This window comes from Macaca mulatta, chromosome 18, assembly GCF_049350105.2.
Source record: "Macaca mulatta isolate MMU2019108-1 chromosome 18, T2T-MMU8v2.0, whole genome shotgun sequence".
Taxonomy (NCBI): Eukaryota; Metazoa; Chordata; class Mammalia; order Primates; family Cercopithecidae; genus Macaca; species Macaca mulatta.
In genome coordinates this window covers 10667502-10687312 of record NC_133423.1, presented here as the reverse complement: position 1 = coordinate 10687312, position 19811 = coordinate 10667502, and the positions used below count along the sequence as shown (strand labels likewise).

At 39.0% G+C, this 19811-nt stretch overlaps 1 protein-coding gene across 2 annotated transcripts in view; it reads right to left on the bottom strand.

Annotated features, from left to right (window-relative positions):
- Positions 1 to 3312: 3312 nt before the first annotated feature.
- RTTN (rotatin) overlaps positions 3313 to 19811 on the bottom strand; it is a 195039-nt gene continuing 178540 nt past the window's right edge. Inside the window, exons 46-49 of one of the 2 annotated variants that reach the window (XM_077974806.1) lie at positions 17558 to 17825; positions 5905 to 6008; positions 4717 to 4786; positions 3313 to 3745 (exon numbers count right to left, since the gene is read on the bottom strand). In XM_077974806.1, coding sequence (XP_077830932.1) covers positions 3660 to 3745; positions 4717 to 4786; positions 5905 to 6008; positions 17558 to 17825 — 528 coding nt within the window. In that variant the 3' untranslated portion in view covers positions 3313 to 3659. Of the gene's footprint in view, positions 3746 to 4716; positions 4787 to 5904; positions 6009 to 17365; positions 17466 to 17557; positions 17826 to 19811 lie in introns of those variants that run through there. The other variant, XM_077974807.1, reaches the window with a different exon arrangement.

Here is a 19811-nt window from a genome sequence, read left to right as displayed (position 1 = left end):
CCAGCACATCCCCTACCAGATGGGGGGAAAGTTTGCAAGGACACAAAAGATTTAAAGTTTTTGCTGAAATAGATGTTTTTGAGAATTCTGTAAGAATAATAAATCACTGATAACATCTAAAGGGTAAGTATGAACCAGGCTAAGCACTCAGTCCTCTCACCAACTGCACAAGGTAGGTGTCCTCGTCCCGTTAGCCTTGAGCCTGTTCCAGGGTTCCAACAATTGCAGTAGTGAGGCCAGGGTTGATTCCTGGTCCACAGGACTCAAGAGCCCTCTACTCTCAACCGCTCTATTATGCTCTCTCCTTCCCTGAGATAACTGCAAGAAGATCTTAATGCAGAAGCGGGGATGCCAGTCATTACTCTTACCCATCACTCTGCCAAATCCAAGGAACATCATGGGTCAAGAAGCAGACTTGGGGCTCTGGCAACCTCAAGAAATGGGGAATACACAAGGTGCAGCCCCAAAGGCTGATGATGCAAAATGACCACGGATGATGAGTCTATTTAACACTACAAAGGAAAACTGGTGATCTGGAGTTAAATAGGCAAAATTCTATTTTTTTTTTCTCCATTCTTTATAGAACACCAAAAAAAAAAAAAAAAAAGGTACATTCAACTATTCATTTCTGAATGTTTTTAGGAAGAGTGGAAAAAGGGTCTAGCCAGGTCTGCTAACACTACTTTCCTACTAGCTTCCTGTTTTTAAAACTAATGGCTGCCTCCTCCCTCAAACTGCTCAAGGTCTTCAGTCCAGAAGCCTCAGCATCAATGTCTGCACTTCAAGTGTGATGTGGCACTACCTTTTTCTACTTCCATAGCACACAGTAACTCAGTCCACCAAAAATGCTAGGATATGGAGAAATTGGACACCATGAGGTACGAACTAGTCCCCTGCACCTATTTTCTGGATCCTTGCTTAACCTTGGGCATGTGTGAAAGAAAAAACATTTGGTTTGCATTCAAGAGACCCAGATTCAAGACCTGATTTCATCAGGCAGCAGTTAAGTTATATGAAATAATTTTCGTGTTCTAGGCACTTTTCTGTAATCATGGGGATTAATCAGTGGTTCTCAAACTGTGGTGAGCAGAACCTGGAGAGCTTGCTAAAAATTCTCGTAGACACAGGCCTGCCTCATTGAGCCCAGGAATCTGCATTTCAGCGCATACACTTGAGGATTCTGATGCTAGTCCCCAAGGGAGAGACAGGGCAGCTGCTACAGCAGTGGGCCAGTCACCTCAAGGCCCCTGCTGAAAGGTCCCCACTGGCTGATGGGTCATAATCCCAGGAGACCCAGTTGCAAGGACTGACCCCCAGGCTCTGGACCACAGCGTGTACCTGAGCTTCACATTCCTGGACACCAAGAGAGGCAAATGCAAGTTCCCCTAAAGCCCTGGGCCCTCTCCTTTCTCCAAGGTCTGCAGTCCCCCCTGGGCTTTGGCAGGTAACATCTCTGGGTGGTTTTGACTACTAGGCTACAGATCTCCCTCTGGCACTACTGTGAACTGCTAGGGAAAATGATCAGTTACAACAACCCTTCCTGGTTCCAAGAAGATGAGGTAGTGCCTACTCTGATACGTGAATCAGTCAATCAATGAACCATAGTATCATTTCCCCGAATAAATTTTTGTTGAAAAATGGTGTTTACCTATAAGATTCAAATACAAAAGGAGATATTTCAGTGGGGGAGGGAGTGGTAGAGGGGCAGAATAAATGCTTTATAAAGAAAAGCCAAACTTACTCTTAGTTATCCTGGGTTCCAACCTCCACTTCACTGATAACCAACCACAGTCAATGAGCACATTACTTACCGCTCTGTGCCTCCGCTTATTCACCTGGAACACAAAAGACATTAGTAGTATTTTAGAAAAAGATAGATTAAATGATAAAAGTTCCGAGAACAGTACCTGGGACATAGAAGGAGGAGTTATAAAGGAGTTATGAAGGAAGTTAGAAATTCATTTATTTATCAGTGAGGGCTGATTAGAGAATTCCAGAAAAAAGGCAAGGAATATAAGACACCGGGAGAAAAGGGAAACATCATTCCCAAGACGCCTGCTCTCAGAATTGGCGAGTTTTCCACTACACATTAACCTGGGCGGCCCAGAAACTTCTGAGCTTCCTAGTCTTAGTTTTCAGATCTCGAATCAATAATTCTCAGACATTACAAACTTAACTCTATTATTTCTGCATTTAACATAAATTTTGTCCTCATACTTCCAGCTTAAATAACATCATTGCTTATTTTATTGCTGATAGCAATTTAACAGCACTTAAAATATGATTTTTAGTTTTTCTGAAAACATTATCCTAAATGAATATACATGTATATGACATATATGTATATGCAAACATATATATATATTAATATTTCACCTTTTATTTCTCTTAGACACATTTTCTCACTTTCAAAAGTGTTAGGAAAGTTGCTGAAAGTGATTAGTACTTGATTTTGGTTTAAGTGCTGAATTCAAAACTACAGGTTAAGTAAGATTATGTAATAGAGTACTTTACAGAGCTTGTTCCTCCTGCTTTTTTTTTTTTTTTTTTTTTTTTTTTTTGAGACAGAGTCTTGCTTTGTCACCCAGGCTAGAATGCAGTGGCATGATCTCAGCTCACTGCAACCTCCCTGCCTCCCAGGTTCAAGAGATTCTCATGCCTCAGCCACTGGAGTAGCTGGGATTATAGACGCTCAAGACCAGGAATGGCTAATTTTTGTATTTTTAGGAGAGATGGGATTTTGCCACGTTGCCCAGGCTGGTCTCAAACTCCTGGCCTCAAGTGATCCACCCACCTCGGTCTCCCAAAAAGTTGAAATTATAAGAGTGAGTCACCACGCCTGGCCGTCTTCTGCATTTTTCAGTCTTACTCTATTCTTCATGATGTTTTGGGTTGAGCTAAATTTGAACCCAGGCTTATATAGCCTCAACTCTATTTTGTTCGTCTTTATTATACAGCCTTGCAGAAGCCAAAGGTGAAGATTATAAATGTAATGATTTAAGAGTCATCTAGAAAGAAGGTAACATCACTAACACTTGCCTAAGAAAGCTACTTACAAATCAGGTACACTCACTTCCACACAGCCCTTTACAAATAATGCACACTTAACTTCTACATAGCCCTTTTCCAGTGTGGATGCTCTGGATAACAGAAAGTTTTGAAAATAAGGATTTGTACTGACAGAGCCAAATTTTACATCAGTTAAAATTTTAAAAAAAGAGAGAAAAAACCAGGACACAATGTCTTCTTTCAACTCTTAAAATTAATATTCATGAGACTGATAAAAGTCTGTAAGCAGCAATTATTAGTCAATTTTTAGTTTCTAAAAATATTATTTTATTAAATAACTGTTAAATAGGATTTTTACAAAATAAATGGCATAGAAAAGGGTAAAAATGTTTATGTTCCCAGAACTTTATATGCCTTTTCAACAGAAAGGAAAAGGCACAGATAGTTGTCAGCTGCTATTACTTCTGGAGAGCTGCCATGACCGGACGGTGATGGAGTATCACCAGTTCTCTCTCTCATGGGAAAGAAGGGGATCAACACTTTGTAGAGAGGTAGCATGTCTTCAGGTAACAGCTGCTACACACAGCTGGCTTCAACTTGAGCTCCTCTGTTGATGGCTATCAGCTTCAAGGTGTAGCATCTCATGGCAATCAGGAAGAGTTAAGGAGCTGCACAAGGTTTTCAAGACATTTCAAATAATAGGCATTCAGAGGGTTTGCTTCTGAGTCTGGAAAAGCTGAAATAGAAAAATAAGAGTACAGAAATACTAGTTTATGAAGGTTGGTACTATACTTACAGGCACACACATAAATATATATGAACAGGATTTATATATAATTTAAAGCTCTATTTAAGTTCTTGATGTAATAGTATTCCAGAATATTTTGCATTTAAAAAAAAATAAACAAGTTACAAAATTAATACATTTTTTAAATTAATAGCTTACCCAGAGTATTTTTTAAAAAGTACCCCCCATAATGGATACCATTAACTATAATTCCAAATGAATGCCATTACTCTTTTTTATGTACCATCCTTCCTAAAGCACAAACTTTAACTCAATTATTCACTAGCTCCAGAAATTCATGGTCACAGCTAAGACAAACTAAAACCTCCCCTGCTTAAAAAAAAAAAAAAATCAGACTATAAAAACACAAATAACAAACAGATATATTACAGTACAGGGAAGACACAGTTCAGTGTTTTAGCACAAAAAATGTTCAGAGAATAACGCTCACTAAAATTTGGTGTAGCTAAAAATGAATAATGTGCTTTGAAAAGAAAGCCATCTCTAGTATTGTGACCACATCACAGGGAAACATGGATATAGGGGTAATAGGATCAATTCTTAGAAGACTGTCCTCCAGTTCCCTGATATTAGATCCAAGTTTTCTGCTCACAGTTAATTCTAATTGGGCCAGTTCTTATCACTAAGAACATACTTCAGCACAGCGGTCACTGTTGGCAAAGAAAATTTAGTACAAAAATAAGATGAAGATCATAGATGCATTTTTAGAAACGATCACATCTTAAACCTTCATCTATCTATTTTATTATTTTTTAAAATGATATAATTAAAGCACATACTGAATATTGGCACATTTTACAATGCCATTTTGCTGTAGCCTGTCCAAATATCTCATTAATCAGAAAATTCACTTAACAGCTTCCAAGTTTAACTATAATCTCTTTCTTATTGCAACTTACTTTTCTTTGCTAAGGAGTATGCTTCATCCACTCTTCTTTTTACTGATGGACTTTTCAAAGCTGTTTTTGCCTAGAGATAATATAGAACAATCCATTAATTAGGTTTCTTGCCATGTGTTATCGATCATGATAGCAAAACACTAATTCTGCCCATTGCTAACTAGAGTATTAGACAGAATATTATGAAATAGAATAATATAACTAGAGAATTCTATCTTAGTATAATACATCCTATTGAGCTAATCCCCTTGCACATTCTGAAGTCTTGCCCATATCCTCTTATCTAACTTGATTCTTTCTCTATTCTCATTTTCTTTCTTCCTTTCTCTTTTACTCCTTCTCCCCTAAACTCAATTTGTTATTTTAAACTAGTCAACCTTGGTTTCAGTTTTTCATATTCCCTCGAACCTTAGATTTCTGATCACGTATACCAAATATTAGCAGTTGGCCAACAAATATTTATGGAGTGACTACAAAGTGCCAAATCCTGTGCTAAGCTCTGGGGATACCCAGGTGAGAATGACAGCAACAGCCTCTGTCCTGTGTATGTGACTCTGGCCAGCAAGGAGAAAACTAGCCCAGGCAGAGATAGTCAGTTGAGAGAACACCATTCTAGAATGGTTGTCTATCCTATTGTCATTTGGCTATTTAATCACTAGATACTTATGGGTATTTCTCTTGGGAATGAGATGTCTGCAATAAAACAGAAGTCCAAAGGCCAGAGAAAGAGTAGAATACACATCTCCACGTTGCCTGCTGTTTTTCTCAGAGCAGGCTTTGTGCTGCAGTCTTACAAGAACTGAGCCAGAGAAACGGGAGTTACACAATTGGATAAAACTTTTGTTACTCGGTTTTACTTTAAGATGTGTTTTCCCTTGATACATCTTTTAGAAGAAACAATCTATACTAAAATTTCAATAATACAGGAAATCAATTTAAATTGAGAGGAAAAAATTCAGAGATTCTCTTCTAAACTGAGACATTCTGTGGAAATGATTAAATAAAAAGATTTCAACTGATGGTTTAACTAATTGTATGAATGAGCAGAGGGAACACGGGTCTTTGACTTTATGTCTTTTTTCTTTTGCTGTAACTCTTTTGACACCTTTGGATGTATTCTAAGAGTTTATACCTGGGTTATACCTGGTTGTCTGCTCCCCAGGTGTAACAATGATTTTTAAAACTGACCTTCTGATAATTGTAAATCAGAGCCCAAAGCGCAGCTGCTCCAATCCTCTGAGCATTTTGATTCTCACTTTCCAGACAGGCAGCAAGCATAGTAATAACTTTTTCTAAAAATGAACATATATTTTTAAAAAGTTCAGTCCCAGACACTGCACTGTATTCTTATCTTGGACTAGTCAGACACCCGCCTCTTTTCCCGTTAGAATGCATGCACAAAGTTGGTATCACTAGACTATGGCAAAACCAATCTTTTACATCATGTGGTATTTGGGAGGACAACCTCAAAACATTGTTTTCATGTCAGGCATAGAAGGATCAAAGACACTGAGGTTGCCTCATTTTTTTGGCCTGAATTCAACAAAAGGCACGTTCATTTAAAGACAAGTGTGCAAAAATAAGTATACAATTAGTTATATTAATGAGTTACTCAATTATAGCTAACATTTTGGCAGGCAGAAAAACCGATCTGCTTTCATGATAAATTATAGACTATAATACAAACATATCAATAGAATGAGCTACTATATAAAAACGATAATCAAATATCATACTGGTTGATCTTTTTTAAAGATGACTAGGGGCCGGGTGCGGTGGCTCAAGCCTGTAATCCCAGCACTTTGGGACGCCAAGACGGGCGGATCACGAGGTCAGGAGATCGAGACCATCCTAGCTAACCCAGTGAAATCCCCGTCTCTACTAAAACATACAAAAAAAACTAGCCAGGCGAGGTGGTGGGCACCTGTAGTCCCAGCTACTTGGGAGGCTGAGGCAGGAGAATGGCGTAAACCCGGGAGGCGGAGCTTGCAGTGAGCTGAGATCCGGCTACTGCACTCCAGCCTGGGCAACACAGCGAGACTCCGTCTCAAAAAAAAGAAAAAAAATAAAAAAATAAAAATAAAATAAAATAACAATAGTTGAAAAGAAAATATTTTACTCTTCTCCTCCAAAGGATCACAACTCCTCACCAGCAAGGGAACAAAACTGGACGGAGAATGAGTCTGACAAAGTGACAGAAATAGGCTTCAGAAGGTGGGTAATAACCAACTCCTCCAAGCTAAAGGAGCATGTTCTAACCCAATGCAAGGAAGCTACGAACCTTGAAAAAGATTAGAGGAATTGCTAACTAGAATAACCAGTTTAGAGAAGAACATAAATGACCTGATGGAGCTGAAAAACATAGCATGAGAACTTCATGAAGCATACACAAGTATCAATAGCGAAATCGATCAAGCAGAAGAAAGGATATCAGAGATTGAAGATCAACTTAATGAAATAAAGCATGAAGGCAAGATTAGAGAAAAAAGAATGAAAAGGAATGAACAAAGCCTCCAAGAAACATAGGACTATGTGAAAAGAAGAAACCTACATTTGATTGGTGTACCTGAAAGTGATGGGAAAAATGGAACCAAGTTGGAAAACGCTCTTCAGGTATTATCCAGGAGAACTTCCCCAACCTAGCAAGACAGGCCAACACTCAAATTCAGGAAATACAGAGAACACCACAAAGATACTCTTTGAGAAGAGCAATCCCAAGACACATTATCATCAGATTCATCAAGGTTGAAATGAAGGAAAAATGTTAAGGGCAGCCAGAGAGAAAGGTCGGGGTATTCACAAAGGGAAGCCCATCAGGCTAACAGCAGATCTCTCTGCAGAAACCCTATATAAGCCAAGAGAGACTGGGGGCCAATATTCAACATTCTTGAAGAATTTATCTTTTCTTTTTGGAGGGGGAGGGGGATGGAGTCTTGCTCTGTCATCCAGGCTGGAGTGCAGTGGTGAGATCTTGGCTCACTGCAACCTCTGCCTACTGGGTTTAAGTGATTCTTCTGTCTCAGCCTCCCGAGTAGCTGGGAAACAGGTGGGCACCACCACACCTGGCTAATTTTTTTTGTATTTTTATTAGAAACTGAGTTTCAACCATATGAGCCAAGCTGGTCTCGAACTCTGGATATCATGATCCGCCCACCTTGGCCTCCCAAAAGGCTGGGATTACAGGCATGAGCCACTGCGCCTGGCCCAAGAAAATAATTTTCAACCCAGAATTTCATATCTGGACATACTAAGCTTCATAAGCAAAAAAGAAAACCCTTTACAGAAAAGCAAATGCTGAGAGATTTTGTCACCACCAGCCCTGCCTTACAAGAGCTCCTGAAGGACACACTAAATATGGAAAGGAAAAACTGGTACCACCCACTGTAAAAACATATCAAATTGTAAATAACATCGACACTATGAAGAAACTGAATCAACTAACTGGCAAAATAACCAGCTAGCATCATAATGACAGGATCAAATTCACACATAACAATATTAACCTTAAATGTAAACGGGTTAATGCCCCAATTAAAAGACACAGACTGGCAAATTGGATACAGTCAAGGACCCACTGGTGTGCTGTATTCAGGAGACCCATCTCATGTGCAAAGACACACATAGGCTCAAAATAAAGGGATGGAGGAAGATTTACTAAGCAAATGGCAAGCAAAAAAGAAAAACAAAAGCAGGGGTGGCAATCTTAGTCTCTGATAAAAAAGATTATAAACCAACAAAGATCAAAAAAGAAAAAGAAGGGCATCACACAATGGTAAAGGGATCAATGCAACAAGAAGAGCTAACTATCCTAAATATATATGCACCCAATACAGGAGCACCCAGATTCATAAAGCAAGTTTTTAGAGACCTACAAAGAGACTTAGACTCCCACACAATAATAATGGGAGACTTTAACACCCGACTGTCAATTTTAGACACATCAACAGACAGAAAATTAACAAGGATATTCAGGACTTGAACTCAACTCTGGACCAAGCAGACCTAATAGAACTCTCCACCCCGAATCAACAGAGTATACATTCTTCTCAGCACCACATTGCACTTATTCTAAAACTGACCATACACTTAGAAGTAAAACACTCCTCAGCAAATGCCAAAGAACCGAAATTATAACAGTCTCTCACAGCACAGTGCAATCCAATTAGAACTCAGGATTAAGAAACTCACTCAAAACCGCACAACTACATGAAAACTGAACAACCTGCTCCTGAATGACTATTGGGTAAATAACATAATTAAGGCAGAAATAAATTAGTTCTTTGAAACCAAATAGAACAAAGACATAATATACCAGAATCTCTGAGACACAGCTAACGCAGTGTTTAGAGGGAAATTTATAGCACAAAATGCCTACCGGCGAAAGGGGGAAAGATCTAAAATCAACACCCTAACATCACAATTAAAAGAACTAGAGAAGCAACAGCAAACAAATTCAAAAGCTAGCAGAAGACAAGATCAGAGCAGAACTAAAGGAGAGAGACACAAAAAACCCTTCAAGAAATCAATGAATCCAGGAGCTGGCTTTTTGAAAAGATTAACAAAATAGATAGATCGCTAACCAGACTAATAAAGAAGAAAAGAGAGAAAATCAAATGGACACAATAAAAAATGATAAAGGGGAGATCACCACTGATCCCACAGACATATAAACTACCATCAGAGAATACCATAAACACCTCTACACAAATAAACTAGAAAATCTAGAAGAAATGGATAAAGTCCTGGACACATATACCCTCCCAAGACTAAACTAGGAAGAAGTCGAACCCTTGAATAGATCAGTAACAAGTTCTGAAATTGAGGTAGTAATTAATAGACTACTAACCAAGAAAAGCCCAGGACCAGAGGGATTCACAGCCGAATTCTACCAGAGGTAAAAAGAGGAGCTGGTACCATTCCTCCTGAAACTATTCCAATCAGTAGAAAAAAAGGGAATCCTCCCTGACTCATTTTATGAGGCCAGCATCATCCTGATACCAAAACCTGACAGAGACACACACAAAAAAGAAAATTTCAGGCCAATATCTCTGATGAACATCGATGCGAAAATCCTAATAAAATACTGGCAAACCAAATCCAGTAGCACATCAAAAACCTGTTCCACCAAGATCAAGGCAGCTTCATCCCTGGGATGCAAGGCTGGTTCAACATACACAAATCAATAAACGTAATCCATCACATAAACAGAACTAACAACAAAAACCACAGGATTATCTCAATAGACACAGAAAGGCCTTCAAAAAAATTCAACACCCCTTCATGCTAAAAACTCTCAATAAACTAAGTATTGATGCAACATATCTCAAAATAAGTTATTTATGACAAACCCATAGCGAATATCACACTGAATGGGCAAAAACTGGAATCATTCCCTTTGAAAACCGGCATAAGGATGCCCTCTTTCACCGCTCCTATTCAACGTAGTATTGGAACTTCTGGCCAGGGCAATCAGGCAAGAGAAAAAAATAAAGGGTATTCAAATAGGAAAAGAGGGAGTCACATTGTCTCAGTTTGCAGATGACATGATTGTATATTTTAAAAACCCCAAAGTCTCAGCCCAAAATCTCCTTAAGCTGATAAGCAACTTCGGCAAAGTCTCAGGATACAAAATCACTATGCAAAAATCACAAACATTCCTATACACTAATAATAGACAAACAGAGAGCCAAATCATGAGTGAACTCCCATTCACAGTTGCTACAAAGAGAATAAAATACCTAGGAATACAACTTACAAGGGATGTGAAGGACCTTTTGAAGGAGAATTACAAACCATTGCTCAAGGAAATAAGAGAGGAAACAAATGGAAAAACATACCATGCACTTGGATGGGAAGAATCAATATCGTGAAAATGGCCATACTGTCCAAAGTAATTTACAGATTCAATGCTATCCCCATCAAGCAACCATTGACTTTCTTCAAAGAATTGGAAAAACTACTTTAAATTTCATATGGAACTAAAAAAGAGTCTGCATGGCCAAGACAATCCTAGACAAGAAGAATAAAGCTGGAGGCATCACACCACATGACTTCAAACAATACTACAAGGCAGGCTACAGTAACCAAAGCAGCATGATACTGATACCAAAACAGATACACAGACCAATGGAACAGAACAGAGGTCTCAGAAATAACGCCACACATCTAGAACCATCTGATCTTTGAAAACCTGACAAAAACAAGCAACGGGGAAAGGATTCCCTATTTAATAAATGGTGCTGGGAAAACTGGCTAGCCATATGCAGAAAACTGAAATTGGACCCCTTCCTTACACTTTATACAAAAATTAACTCAAGATGGATTAAAGACTTAAATGTAAGACCTAAAACCATAAAAACCTTAGAAGGAAACCTAGGCAATACCATTCAGGACATAGGCATGGGCGAAGACTTCATGACTAAAACACCAAAAGCAATTGCAACAAAAGCCAAAATTGACAAATGGGATCTAATTAAACTAAAGAGCTTCTGTACAGCAAAAGAAACTATCATCAGAGTGAAGAGGCAACCTAAAGAATGGGAGAAAATTTTTGCAATCTATCCATCTGACAAAGGGCTAATATCCAGAATCTACAAGGAACTTAAACAAATTTACAAGAAAAAAAAACAACCAAACAACCCCATCAAAAAGTGGGCGAAGGTTATGAACAGACACTTCTCAAAGGAAGACATGTGTATGGCCAACAAACATACGAAAAAAGGCTCATCATCACTGGTCATTAGAGAACTGCAAATCAAAACCGCAACAAGCTACCATCTGACACCAGTTAGAATGACGATCATTAAAAAGTCAGGAAACAACAGATGCTGGAGTGGATGTGGAGAAACAGAAATGCCTTTACACTGTTGGTGGGAGTGTAAATTAGTTCAACAACTGTGGAAGACAGTGTGGCAATTCCTCAAGGATCTAGAACCAGAAATACCATTTGATCCAGGCATCCCATTTCTGGGTATATACCCAAAAGATCATAAATCATTCTACCATAAAGATACATGCACATGTATGTTTACTGCAGCACTATTCACAATAGCAAAGACTTGGAACCAACCCAAATGCCCATCAATGATAGACTGGATAAAGAAAATGTAGCACATATACACCATGGAATACTATGCAGCCATAAAAAAGCATGAGTTCATATCCTTTGCCGGGACATGGATGAAGCTGGAAACCATCATTCTCAGGAAACTAACACAGGAACAGAAAACCAAACACCACATGTTCTCACTCATAAGTGGAAGCTGAACGATGAGAACACATGGACAAATGGAGGGGAATATCACACACTGGGCCGGTCGGGGGTTGTGGGGCTAGGGAACGGATAGCATTAGGAGAAATACCTAATGTAGATGATGGGTTGATGGGTGCAGCAAATAACCATGGCACGTGTATACCTATGTAACAAACCTGCATGTTCTGCACATGTATCCCGAACTTAAAGTATAATAATAATAATAATAATAATAATAATAAAGCAGAAAAATGATCAAGGGATAGAAAGACAAATGCACAAAATTCCCTTAAGCATTAACTTATCTTAATAAAAGAATAATAAATACAAAAAGGAATGACTAAACATTTTAGAGAAATTTGTGGGTTTATGTTTCAGAGAAAAAAGTGTTTTAAAGTTATATCAACACACAAGATATACTCTTTTTGCAAAGTGAGCCCGAGTAGTAAATCAAGACTCACTAATTATCTGCAGCAATCTGCTCACTAAGTGAAGATTTCCAGAAGTCTAGTTCCAAGGAAATTGTCAGGGTGTTTTGGAACAACATTTGAACCTATTTTATTACCTATTTTACATATCATTAAATTTTATCAAACTATTTTTCCTCTAAATTTTGTGATTTCAAGAATGTGTTGCATTTTTAAAGGTGAAACACTTACTATTGCGAATTCTTTCCATATATACATTCAACACCCCCGAAACCTGCAAAATACATGTATTTAAACTGTAACTGGTTCAAAGGCAGGGTCTGTGAGTGTCGGTTGGGGGCAGCGTCTGCTCACTGGTGTCGGTTGGGGGCAGCGTCTGCTCACTGGTGTCGGTTGGGGGCAGCGTCTGCTCACTGGTGTCGGTTGGGGGCAGCGTCTGCTCACTGGTGTCGGTTGGGGGCAGCGTCTGCTCACTGGTGTCGGTTGGGGGCAGCGTCTGCTCACTGGTGTCGGTTGGGGGCAGCGTCTGCTTACTGGTGTCGGTTGGGGGCAGCGTCTGCGTCTGCTCACTGGTGTCGGTTAGGGGGCAGCGTCTGCTCACTGGTGTTAGTCGGAGAGCACTAATGGTGTTAGTCGGAGAGCACTGTCTGCTCACTGGTATTAGACCAACCACAATGCTAGTGTATTTTAGGAGCTCAATAAATACTTGTTGCATGAAAGATTCCAGAATAAAATAAACAAAAATTTTGTCTACATAATTCATTTTTTAAGGGATTTTAAATACTTAACAAAAACCAAAACAAATTTTTAAAAAAGCTGCTCTGTAACGTGAACTGGAAACGCACAGCAGGACAATGTGAAAGGCAGGTGCAGTGATGCTTCGGGCACACTGCAGCCGACTCCCTGAACACCTCATCTGCACTATCTGACGCCCTTTGGTTTTCCTGTATCATCACCTACCCAGAAACAAGCCATGTAAGTAGCTTGCAGACGCAATTTATCACGTGCGGTTATAGCTGCAAGTGCTACTCATTAGGGCACATCAAATGTCCCCTTACTAATCAAATGTCCACTTATCTGCATAGCATCAAGTGATGTTTTTAAATGTTGTCCCAAACACTCAGAATATATAACTCCTATGATCTAAGTAAGTTTATAACTCCTTCAACCAGCTGCTATCTCTTAAAGCATTTTTGATAAAGTACTGTGTGTGTATGTGTATATATATATAGGTCAATTAACGTGGTGGGCCCCTCTGATAATGCAAATGGACTGACTTTTTTAACAAAACAAATGTTATTGTGAAACATGCATATTACAAAGCAATAAAACAATTTTGGGTTTAACAAGTAGGTCTGAATTCTCATATAAATATTTAAATAACCTCAAGCAAATATACAGTAGTAAATTGTAAATAATTAGAAAGTAATGAGCTTTGAATATTACCTTCTTAATATAATTGGTTTAATTATAAGTTTAGGGATGTCAGTTTGGCAATTATAATGAGTTGTCAGTTATGATGACATTAGTGTCTTAGAAAAGTTCTTAAAGTTCTTACCCATCATTTCTTCAAATATTTCCTCTCCCATTCTCCTAGGACACTTCATTGAACACACAGACTGTGTTGATATATCTGCTGTGTCACTTACCTGTGATTCTTGTAATCCTTTCTCATTTTTTTAGCTTTCTCTGCTGCATTCTGGATAATATTTTTCTAATCTATCTTCTAATCCCTAAGTTCTCTGCTATACCTAACTTGCTGTCAGACATGTATATTAAGTTTTCAATTTTGGCTACTGAAGTTCTAGGTTACTGTTGTAAAACAGAACTTCCTACAATAATGGAAATATTTATATCTGTGCTATTTAATAAGATAGCCACTAGCCACATGTAGTGAGTACAACTGAATAATTTTAATTAGTTTAAATTTAAATAGCTACATGTGGCTGATTATCATACTGCACAGTAAAGTTCTTGAAGTTCTGTTTAGTTCTTTTCAAATATTTCAACTTGTCAGTTTCCCATTTCCTAAAATTTTCAAGCTTGTCATTTATTTATCTAAATATGGTATAATTAAAGTTATTTTTAAACCCGTGCTTTGTAATTCCCATATTCAAAGTCTGGGCAGATAGGCTGGTATTTTTATCCCTCTGCTGTTTCTTACTACATGTTGCCATGTCTCCTAATGTGCTTGATTATCTCTAACTTTGTACTGGTTAATGCTTTTGAAAAATTATTTGTAGAGGTTCCCTGAGGCCCAGTATGAACTTGTCTTTCATCCAACACTAAGGCAGTTGGCTTCTGCTAAGTACCCAGAGGCACCATCAATCGAAGGCACCTCAAGCCAAGTTCACGGCCAAATTTGGGTGCAGAGCCCTGTCAGAAGCAGTCTGTAGTACCCATTCTCACATTTTTTCCCCTCTTCTTTACAGTCTCCTTCATGAAGTTTGGGAAACCAACGTATTTCTGACTCATCTATCTATTAAGAGAATGATTCTTTGGAGGTCCAGCTTAATACAAGCAGGATAGCCAGTAAGAATCCCCACTGTGGGGAATCGCGGCTTCTGTTCTCTCACCCCTCAATACTCCTCAACAAAAGCCAAGCACACAATCTTGGCCAATGCACTTGGGGCAAAATAATTTTCTATATACTTCTTACTTGTCTGGGCAAGACTTTCAATCACAACTGGCCTGGAAGTTTCTCAGTATCTTTTCAGTTTTATTATTATTTTGAGGCACGCGTCAATACAGCTTCTCTAGCAGCATGTTACTGCTGTTTTCAGAGGAGACTTAGTGCGGCATTACCAGAAACAAGGAAGGTTCCAGATCTTTTTTTTTTTTTTTTGGGAGACAGAGTCTCACTCTGTTGCCCAGGCTGGAGTGCAGTGGCATGATCTTGGCTCACTACAACCTCCACCTCCCTGGTTCAAGCAATTCTCCTGCTGGGACTACAAGGTGCCCACCACCATGCCTGGCTAATTTTTGTATTTTTAGTAGAGGCAGGGTTTCACCATGTTGGCCAGGCTGGTCTCGAACTCTTAACCTCGAATGATCCACCCACCACAGCCTCCCAAAGTGCTGGGATTACAGTTGTGAGCCACTGTGCCCAGCCCCAGATCAATTTTTACCAGCAAGGTCAAGCTCCACAGCACACTCCACTCCTGACGATTTAAACCAGATGTGTGGGTGCTATCAACCAGAGGCAGCCTTTCCTGGGAGACTTTTAAGCTGGCTGACTCTGCTAGGCCTCCTCTGTAGATCCCCAAGTGGAAGGGAGGCATAGCCTGTGACATCCTTTTATAGTTCCTACAGAAACTGCACAGCTGATGTCTATTATCTTACCCCCGCCTCAAGCCCACTGATCTCTAGTCTGTGAGGGTAGGGGAAGTTTCTCACCAAAGTTTGTCCATCTGCTTTAAGCTAATGGAGAAAAAGCATTGCTGACTACAAAGAAATGGTAAAAATAATTCTAGAGGGATCTAGAAGTGGAAAATGCATACTTATCTCCTTCAGTTCCCAAAAAGCTTGACCTTTTTCCAACTCTCAATAATAAATTGGAGTAAGTAGTCCCCAAAGAAAAAAATCATTCTAAGAAAGGCGAATAAACAATATCAGATGTTACTGAGTCGCTGCTATATACCAAGAATGGCCACAGACACTTCACAGGCTCTCTCATTGCCCTGAGGAGGGATTATCATTACCCTCATTTTACAAATGTGAGGGCTGAAGCAGATACAGTGGGAGAGGATGGAAATAAAACCAGTGATGCACATCACGCAGCAACAGAGAGCACAGCATCAGCACAGCAGCCAGTGGAAGGCAGAGTGCAAAATCCACAGTAAGGTTAGGTCTGGTACAAGCTAACTGAACTTTAAACATCTTTCCATATCATATCTAGCAGCTGATTATCAGAATGCTTATCAGAAAAATAGAATCACAACTATATACACCACAAAATGTAAGAAGAATCATTTTCGTACACTTAGAAAACCCTTGATTTCACAGAAAAATGCCTCTGAGAAAAGATTAAGTGAAAAACATGAAAGAACAAGAGAATGAACCTATCTTAAACATTTATCATGTACCAGAAATAGTGCTAGGCACTTAATGTGTGTTTATAAACTGATTCTTAACCAAACCAAGAATAGTGGGCTTCTTTTATAGATGAAGAAGCTGGGCCCAGCAAGGCTGTGCCAGGCGACCCTGGAGTGATGTCCTGGGGCTGGCATTCAAGACCAGGCACGTAGGGGTCTGCAGCCCACCTTCTGTTTTTCACTAGAACACGTGTCTTTTATAAAACTCACTCCCCGTGAAATTCACATACTCCTCACAGCGATAACACATGGTTGCAGAAAAAGATCTTTCCAACTCTTTTTGCTTCAATTTTTTTCTGAATCCTTACCAATCCTTGCCTCCATCTGTCCTACGTCTCAGAGAATGGAGTCTCTGCAAGGCTAACTGCACCATCTGATCTCAAGCCCTGAACTCTCTGGTCTGCTTAGCGTCTCTCTCAATCATCAAATTTTACTGAGTGCTCACTAGTTGTAGGCACAATTCTAGGTGCTACACATAAACAAACAAAGCAGACAAAAACCTCCTGACCCCATGAGAGCTTACTTTCTCATGTGGGAAGACTCGGAATAGACAGACAGACAGATACATGAAACACATACTCTTATCAGCTGGCAATAATACTATGGAGGGAAATAAAACCAGGAAAGGACATAGTGAGGAGGAGGAAAGAGAAGGCAGAAAGAAGGGGTTGGGGCTATTATATTAACACGTGGTTCTCGAGAGGCTTCACTGACATAGTAGCGTTTGCTTGAAGATGCAGAGGAGGGGTGGGAGAGTTAGAGGAAGAGCAAGGAGAGAGGAGAGCGAGCAGAAGGTAAGGCCAGGGAGCCCTCGTCCACGACTCCCCTTCCTCCAGGTGTCCAGTATGTGCACTGGAATGACAAGAGTTGCTAACCTCAGGAGACTCCAGGCAGCCCACGGAAGGCTGAAGCCATGCCTGATTCATTCCCATGCCTTCCACAGTGCCTTGAACACAGTGGGTGCTTAATAAATACCTAGAAAATTATTTATAAAATTATTTGGTGTTGATCTGAACACCAAATATGAATAACTACATATATAAACATATGTGTGCGTGAATACTTACCATTAGCCAGGATCTTGGGTTTATTAGCAGGACTGAAGCAAATATTATGAAAGATAAGAAGAGGCAATAAAGGGCTGCGCTTGTGCTTATATTTGCTCATCTCTGTTAGTAAGTCTAGACAGCCATCAAGCCTCAGAATCATTTGCTGCCCATCCTCTCCAAATGATATATTCAGAAGTAACTTCAACCAAAGAATAGTCAGATTACTGAGATGTTTATTTCCTCCTTTTGGCAATGCTAGAGAGAGGAAGTTCTGCAAGAAGTTACTCTGTGGATAAATAGAGAGAATATTATTTTCTTCTCATCTTTTTCATTATTTTCCTAGTCCCTTGGTGAACGATTAACTAACATTCTGATATACTCTTCCCCTACATTAATTTATCCTTTCTAATACCTTCTGAATACTCCATCTATATGATTTCCAAGTATAAGTGAAAAAGGTAAGAAGAACAAAATAGTGCTCAAGTTTTAATTCCTGCTAATTTTTTCCTCATGATGAATGAAGTATACTATAGTTAACTCTTAATTATTTAGAATTGATAATTAAGTTTGGAGATTATTTCAGGCTTCTTGAGTTTTCTCTTTTCTGTGCCTTCTGGTGATTTTGCTCGTCATTAAAAGCTACCCTAAGGAAGGAAAAAAGGAAAAATTCCAAATCAGTCTTGAATACTAGTTAACAACTCTGGAAGTAGTGAGGGCATTTTGAATCATTGTAGCTACAGGTGTTGTTGTTTTTATCACATCTATAGATACATCTTACATTCACTTTATCCCAGGTACTTATCATTACAAGTAAGAATTTCTGATGGCTACATGTCATTCTATTACGCTTACAGATGAGAAAGCTCTATTATTTGCACTGTAAGAGTCTTTTCAGCCTCCAAATAAAGCCTCTTCCACAAAACCCCACCAAACCCTTAACTATAAGAAAGATAATAAATTATTTAGACTAATCTATACGCAAAGTATAAAAGTGCTACATCAAGCTGCAGCCCATGGCAGCATGGAAACCACAGTTAGGTGGACATTTTAGAAATGAAATGCAATCACTTAACTTTTATGATTGCACAGAATAACTCCTCTTTCTCTCTGTTTAAATCTACTCCAGTTTATCTCTTAGGTTTTCCTAGACCAAAATCAAGATGTTGGCTTTAATCTATAAAATAAACTTAACGTTTTTATACAAAAGGACTCTGGGTGTTAAGAATGAAATGAGGTACAGAAATATTATCAACATTACCCACACAATAAGTAAACTGTAAAATTACATGCCCACTTTCAGCTGCATTTGCTGTCACTTACACCTACTCTCAGCCAAACTGATAGTTTTTAGATTCAACTCTTGCTGGATTTGGGACTGACAAGGGTGACAGAGTAGATGTCAGTGCTCTCAAATGTAAATGTGCTGTGGGCACTCCTTTTTTTTTTTTTTTTTTTGCTGCTTCTAAAGATGTTTTCAGACAATTTCCTACACCAGGTAGAATATGTATACCATGGTAGAAAACAAAACAAAACAGGATATTTTAGAGCCTGAGTTGTACAACAGCACCTGCTGCATTTTCTATGTCCTACAGATGAGTAATGAAGAAGTAGAAGTGTTAAGCGTCTGGGCTCATTATTACTTAATGCAGCAGAGGAAGTCTCAGGCATTTCCTAATTAGAGCAGAGGAAAAAGACTTGATTAATCTGTCCCTGGAAGGAGAGTCTGATCACACTTCATCAAAATATTCTTAAGTATAGCACTAGAATAACAGATTAAGAGTTGAACTTATCTTAGAGATCATTTTGTTTAGCCCAAATGAAGCTGAAAGAGAATAGGTCTCCAGCTCAAGGTCAGAGACCAGACTTGAGACTGGTACTTACATTCCTTCTGGGGCTCCCACTTAGCTTCCCACTAACATGCTCCATAAGGAAGTGGTGGGAAGCACTGCCCCCGCTCTTCTCTCACATATGCAGAATCTCTCATTCTTATGGATGCTAATCACATATATCCAGTTCAAGAGAATGTCTCATTTTGGAAATGATGTATGTATATGAATACATATATGAAGAAAATATATTCAAATATATATACATATATGACATACATGAACATATACATGAAGAAAATATCCAGCCATGCGCTGGTAAATAAACAACTGATTGTGGTGAGGGTAGAAAAGATCCACGATTTGTACAGTTCACAGAATTACATGGTGTGACACTCTCACTGCGGCTGATTTCAAAATAACAACGTAACATCAACTGGAATTTT